This window comes from Trichomycterus rosablanca, chromosome 1 (assembly GCF_030014385.1).
Source record: "Trichomycterus rosablanca isolate fTriRos1 chromosome 1, fTriRos1.hap1, whole genome shotgun sequence".
NCBI classification, from domain to species: domain Eukaryota; kingdom Metazoa; phylum Chordata; class Actinopteri; order Siluriformes; family Trichomycteridae; genus Trichomycterus; species Trichomycterus rosablanca.
Window position 1 is genome coordinate 83,940,112 of NC_085988.1, and position 7,207 is coordinate 83,947,318.

Consider the following 7,207-nt stretch of genomic DNA (forward strand, 5'->3'; position numbering starts at 1 on the left):
AACCTGGTGAAGACTTACAGGAAACGTTTCACCTCTGTCATTGCTAACAAAGGTCATGTTACAAAGTATTGAGTTGAACTTTTGTTATTAACCAAATACTTATTTTCCACCATAATTTACAAATAAATTATTTAAAAATCCTACAATGTGATTTCCTGGATTTCTTTTCTCATTTTGTCTCTCATAGTTGAAGTGTAGCTATGATGAAAATTACAGACCTCTCTCATCTTTCTAAGTAGGAGAACCTGCACAATCAGTGGCTGACTAAATACTTTTTGACCCCACTGTATCCTATCACTATCTTTTCTTACCATACCTTATCCCTCTCTTATCTTTTATCTTATTGTATCCCTATCTTAACTTATTTTACCCCTGTCTTATCTTATTTCTATCTTATCCTTGTCTTATCTTTTTATCTTATTTTAACTTATCTTATCCTATCCTATCCTATCTTATATCTTATCCTATCCTATCCTAACCCATCCCATCCCGTCCCATCCTATGTCTATTTTATCACTATCTTATCTTACCTTACTTTATCCCACTTATCTTATCTGTCCTAGTCTATCCTGTCTTATCATCCTGTCCTGTCCTTTATCCTATCATATCACTATCTTATCTTATATTACCTTACTTTACTCCTCTCTTATCTTTTATCTCATCGTATCCCTATTTTAACTTATCTTACCCCTATCCTGTTTTATTTCTATCTTATCCTTGTCTTATCTTTTATCTTATTTTATCTTATCTTGTCCTATTCTATCCCATCTTATCATATCTTATCTGTCCTGACCTGTCCTAATATCCTATCCTATCCTATCCTAGCCTAGCCTTTCTCAGTCCTATCCTGGTCCTGTCCTAGTCCTGTCCTGTCCTGTCCCATCCTGTCCTAATATCCTATCCTATCCTATCCTATCCTATCCTATCCTATCCTATCCTATCCTATCCTATCCTATCCTATCCTATCCTATCACTATCTTATCTTACCTTGCTTTATCCCTCTCTTATCGTTTATTTTATTTTATCTTATGTTATCTTGTCCTATTCTATCCTGTCTTATCATATCTTATCTTATCCTGTCCTGACCAGTCCTTTATCCTATCGTATCGTATCGTATCCTATCCTATCCTATCCTATCCTATCCTATCCTATCCTATCCTATCCTATCCTATCCTATCCTATCCTATCGTATCGTGTCCTGTCCTGTCCTGTCCTGTCCTGTCCTGTCCTGTCCTGTCCCGGTCCTGTCCTATCCCGGTCCTGTCCTATCCCGGTCCTGTCCTGTCCTGTCCTGTCCTGTCCTGTCCTGTCCTGTCCTAGTTCTGTCCCTATCATGTCCCTATCCCATTCCATCTTTTATTCTATTCAATTTTGGAATGTGATGTCCGGCAGGTTCATGTCCAGGCGACCACATACTCTTGACTGTGTTGTTGTGGTGATTGTGTTGTCGTGGTGATTGTGGTGTCTGTGTTGTCGTGGTGATTATTGTGGTGTTTGTGTTGAATGTGATCCAGGCAGTGAGCTGCAGCGGGACTCCAGTCTCACAACTGATAACGACGTCTTCGTCCACCTCGCCAAGACCTACTCGTACAACCACAGCAGCATGCACACCAACAACACCTGCTACGGTTCCAAAGAGTTCAGCGATGGCATCACCAACGGGTACAGCTGGTACCCACTGGAAGGTACAAAAAACCCCACAAATATACACGGACATGCTTTCAGTCTGAATGTAAAAATACACTCAATGGACAAGCATTCTCGGTGTCATAAAGATGTGAAGAAAAGCTCGATTTAAAAAAAACTCCAGTGTCCTGCACAGAGCCCTGAATTAAAACTGTGTGTATGTGTGTGTGTGTGTGTGTGTTTCAGGTGGGATGCAGGATTATAACTACGTGTGGGCGCAGTGTTTGGAGATCACGCTCGAACTGTCCTGCTGTAAATTTCCTCCAGAAGAAGATCTGCCGGCTCTGTGGGAGGCCAACAGACGGGCGCTGCTGGCCTACATGCAGCAGGTCCATCTAGGTACACACACACACACACACACACACACACACACACGTCTGTGTGATCTGCCATGTGATAGCAACAGGACAAAGCTTTTGTCTCATCGTGACCCAGCACTACGTCGCCACCTTTTCATAACACCTGAAAGCCGAGCCGCTCCTCCCAGGATGCACCTGAGATCAAGGGCTTGAATTTCATTCTATTGTTAGGGGGACAGTAAACGGTAAAATTTCTCAAGAGCAATTCCTGATAAGGACGGAAATGTGCTACCAAAAGCACAGTTGTTTTCAATGTCCTTAAATGGGTGTAAATATTAGTACGTTCAACCTGTAATACCATGAATGGCCTGTAGATGGTGCACTTTAGTTATTTTAAAAAATGATAGATATGTGTACAGCACACAACTAGCTGTTTTTTTCCAGGAAGGGCTGCGTCCTTGTCCCCTGTCTCCTTCAGGATTTCCGCCCATGCCTGAGATCACAATTCCTGATGGGGACGCAAAGGTGCTACCAAAAGTACCTTAGTTTTTAATGTCTAAATAGGCATGAATATTCAAAGTTCAGCCTGTAATACCACTAATGACCTGTTGATTATGCACTATAGTCATCTTTTAAAATGATATAGTTGAGATGGGGGGCCACACACAAAAAGGGCCCCATCCCTGTCCCCTGTCTCCTTCAGGATTTCTGCCTTTGCCTAAGATCACAATTCCTGATGGGGACGCAAAGGTGCTACCAAAAGTACAGCTGTTTTCAATGTCTCAATAGGCATAACTATTAAAAGTTCAGCCTGTAGATGGTGCACTTTAGTCATATTTAAAAATAACAGTATATAGTTATGTTTACAGTAATATGGGGCGGGGGGACACATAACTAGCTGTTTTTTTTACAGGAAGGGCCTCGTCCCATGTCCCCCGTCTCCTTTAGGATTTCTGCCCATGCCCAAACTCACAATTCTTGATCGGGATGCAAAGGTGCTACCAAAAGTACAGCTGTTTTGTCCTTAAATAGGCATAAATATTAAAAGTTCAGCCTGTAATACCACAAATGGCCTGTAGATGGTGCACTTTAGTCATCTTTAAAAATGACAGTATATAGTTATGTTTACAGTAATATGGGGTGGGGGGGACACCCGGGGGACACCCCTAGCAGTTACTAAATTTATGTCTTTCAGCCACAACAGTTGCTAACAGGTGTAATAAATCAACGATATAAAGGAAATTACATGCTGCAACAGTTTAGGGAAGGTACTGGAATGTCAGCTGATGCTTTCTTGACCAACATCAGTGCCCAGTCGTACAAACCTTTAGATCTTCGGGCACAAATTCCCACAGTCATACTTTATGTTGGTATTAATCTTGCTTGAGTATGGATAGTGTGCACTTCATGGCGGGTGTGTTTATAGTGGTCAGATTCTTTTCTACTGGTCAGGTGATGCCAGTCAGATCATGGCCAGCTTTCAGGTAACCACGTGATTCCTGTGTTTTATTTTTCTATTATTCTGTAGGTGTTAAAGGTCAAGTGTTTGTCTCGAATGGAACTCCGGCTCAGAGCGCTGTGGTGGAGGTGAAGGGGAGGAAGAACCTCTGTTCGTTCATGACCAATCAGAACGGAGAATATTACAGACTCCTGCTGCCAGGACTCCACACCATCACGGTGAGAGAGAGCGCCATCTGCTGGTTACACCGAAACACTGCTGGATCAGAACTCACAACCTCACGTTTACATCAAAGTTTCTTGGGTTTTTTTCATCTGAAGAAACTGAAAATTCAGCCGAGCAGTTAAAGGCAGTCTGGCAGAGGCAGGATTTGAACTCACAACCTTCCAGTTGGTAGTCCAGAGCCTAAGTTCAATACCCAAGTCCAGAGCTGTTTTCATTAAGTTTGTGAGTCCTAACCACTAAATCAAGAGCCTAAATCACCAGGTTCAGAATCAAAGTCTAGAACCTTCAACACAAAGGTCAGAGCCCTAACTGCAAAGTCTAGAACCTTAAAAACAAAGTAGAACCTTAAATACAGTCTAAAACCTTAGACACAAGGTCCAGAGCCCCAATCACAAAGTCCAGAGCCATAAAAACTAAATCTAGAACCATAAACACAAAGATCAGAACCTTAACCAACAAGTTTAGAATCTTAAACACAAAGTAGAACCTTAAATACAGTCTAAAATCTTAGACACAAGGTCCAGAGCCCTAATCACAAAGGACAGAGTCTAGAAAAAATATAGACAAAATATAGAATCTTAAACACAAAGTCTGGAACCTTAAATACAACCTAAAACTTTAGACACAAGGTCCAGAGCCCTAATCACAAAATCTAGAACCTTAAGCACAAAGTGTAGAACCTTAAACACTAAAACGATAAACATAATGTCCAAACCTTAAAGTCTAAAGCCTTAAACACAAAGTCTAAAACTTTAAAACAAAGTCTGGAACCTTAAACACAAATATTAGAACCTTCAACACAAAGTCTAGAACCCTAACCACAAAGTCTAGAACCTTAAACACAAAGTCTAGAGCCATAACCACAAAGTCTAGAACCTTAAACACAAAGTCTAGAGCCATAACCACAAAGTCTAGAACCTTAAACACAAAGTCTAGAGCCATAACCACAGTCTAGAACCTTAAACACAGTTTAGAACGCTGACCACAAAATATAGAACCCTAACCACAAAATATAGAACCCTAACCACAAAGTCTAGAACTTTAACCACAAAGTCTAGAACCTTAACCACAAAGTCTAGAACATTAAACACAGTTTGGAACGCTGACCACAAAGTCTAGCACCCTAACCACAAAGTCTAAAGCCATAAACACAAAGTCTAGAGCCATAACCACAAAGTCTAGAACTATAAACACAAAGTCTAGAACCTCAAACACAAAGTGTAGAACTATAAACACAAAGTCTAGAACCTTAACCACAAAATCTAGAACCTTAACCACAAAATCTAGAACCCTAACCACAAAGTCTAGAACCTTAAACACAAATCCAGAGCCATAAGCACAAAGTCTAGAGCCCTAACCACAAAGTCTAGAACCTTAAACACAAAGTGTAGAACCTTAAAAACAAAGTCTAGAATTTTAAACACAAAAAATAGAAGCTGGCAACACTAGTTTCCCAGTTGTCCTTGTTGTTTATTTGCCAGAACCTTAAAGTCTAAAACATTAAGCCTAAAGTCTAGAACCCTAACCACAAAGTCTAGAACCTTCAACACCAAGTCTAGAACTATAAACACGAAGTCTAGAACTATAAACACCAAGTCTAGAACCTTAAACACCAAGTCTAGAATCGTAAATACAAAGTCTAGAGCCATAAACACAAAGTCTAGAACTTTTAACACAAAGTCTAGAACATTAAACACAGTTTAGAACGCTGACCACAAAGTCTAGAACCTTAACCACAAAATCTAGAATCTTAACCACAAAGTCTAGAACCTTAACCACAAAGTCTAGAACCTTAACCACAAAATCTAGAATCTTAACCACAAAGTCTAGAATCTTAACCACAAAGTCTAGAACTTTTAACACAAAGTCTAGAACCTTAAACAGTTTAGAACACTGACCACAAAGTCTAGAACCTTAACCACAAAGTCTAGAACCTTAACCACAAAATCTAGAACCCTAACCACAAAGTCTAGAACCCTAAACACCAAGTCTAGAACCTTAAACACAGCCTAGAAACGTAAACACAAATTCCAGAGCCTTAACAACAATTTCTAAAACAATAAACACAGAGCCAGAACCACAAGGTTAAAGTCTAGAACCTTAAACAAAAAAAATGAAAGCTGGCAGCACTTGTTTTCACGTTGTCCTTGTTGTTTATCAGCCAGTGTGTGAATCAACCCATTTTCTTCTGGATTATCCTGAGAACCAAACTCATACTGAACCGGGCGATTAGCGCCTCAAGCTAAACAAACACTGACTGAACAGAGCGGTCAGATCTGACAGATTAAATAAATCATGTTCAGTTTATATAAGCACGGTTGTGACTGGGTGATTAAAACTTGCTTTTGGCGAGAATCAAATGAGCAAATTATCTGAATAATAAATATAACTGTCTATTTTACCACTGCTTTATCCTGGTCAGGGTCACAGTGGGTCCAATTCACTGGCCAAGGCAGGAACAACCCCAGAGAGGTCACCAGTCCATTACAGGGCAAACACACACACACACACACACACACACACACACACACACACAATAAATATTGAGTTTCATTTCATATATATCAGTTTCATTCCATGTATATAAAGTTTCATTCCATATATATATATTGAATTTAATTCCATATTATAGTGGTTAAGGTACTGGACTAGTAAAGGCGTCTGCTAAATATATATATATATATATGCGATGGCTGAGCATCCTCTGTCCGCTGGTGTGTCTGCATTGTGTACCCACCGCGACCCTGACCAAGATGAAGGGCTGATAAAACATAAAGAAACATTTAAATACATAAACATATTTAATAAGGAGACTCTGAATTTTACCCATCACACCCCTCTTTGTACAGGTGACGTACCCGGGACACGAGACCCTCACAGAGACCATCACGGTACCGTACGGTCCGGACTCCTTCAGCGCTCTGACGCACAACTTTCAGCTTCAGAAAAGTACCAACAGTACAGTGCAGTACAGAACAGAATCCACGTGTCCATCACCCGACTACAGATACACAGAGAACCAGAGCGCCGCCCTGCTGGCCGACACCGTCGCCGCACTTACCGTCCTGACGCTTCACAAACTGCTGCTGATGCTGCTGGAGAACTGATGGAAATAAAACACGAACATTTTACTTAGGTTTTATCTTTTGTTTATGTGTTTGTATGTTTTTATTTCTGAAGGAAAATAATAATATAAACTATGTGGCCAAAAGTATGTGGACACCTGACCGTGAGCTTGCTGGACATCCCTTTAGGGGTCCCACTGTTTAGAGACGGCCTTACACAAGATTTACATTTTCATCCAGAGCGACTTACAGTACTGTGACAGTATATTATCCAAGCAATCGAGCGTTAAGGGCCTTGCTCAGGGGCCCAACAGTGGCAACCTGGCAGTGGTGGGGCTTGAACCAGCAACCTTTCGATTTCTAGTCCAGTACCTTAACCGCTTGGATAATCATACCAATTTTGTCAAATACACTTGTGAGGTGTTGGATGAGAATCCCTGCCTAGCAGTCTATGTTCCGATTCGTCCCGAATG

At 40.7% G+C, this 7,207-nt stretch overlaps 1 protein-coding gene across 1 annotated transcript in view; it reads left to right on the forward strand.

Annotated features, from left to right (window-relative positions):
* The window catches only part of LOC134325141 (carboxypeptidase M-like), a 16,119-nt gene extending 9,319 nt beyond the window's left edge, over positions 1-6,800 (forward strand). Inside the window, exons 3-6 of the mRNA XM_063007225.1 lie at positions 1,515-1,685; positions 1,873-2,025; positions 3,514-3,662; positions 6,519-6,800. Of these exons, the coding sequence (XP_062863295.1) occupies positions 1,515-1,685; positions 1,873-2,025; positions 3,514-3,662; positions 6,519-6,776 (731 nt within the window). The 3' untranslated portion in view covers positions 6,777-6,800. The remainder of the gene's footprint in view (positions 1-1,514; positions 1,686-1,872; positions 2,026-3,513; positions 3,663-6,518) is intronic.
* The last annotated feature ends 407 nt before the right edge of the window (positions 6,801-7,207 follow it).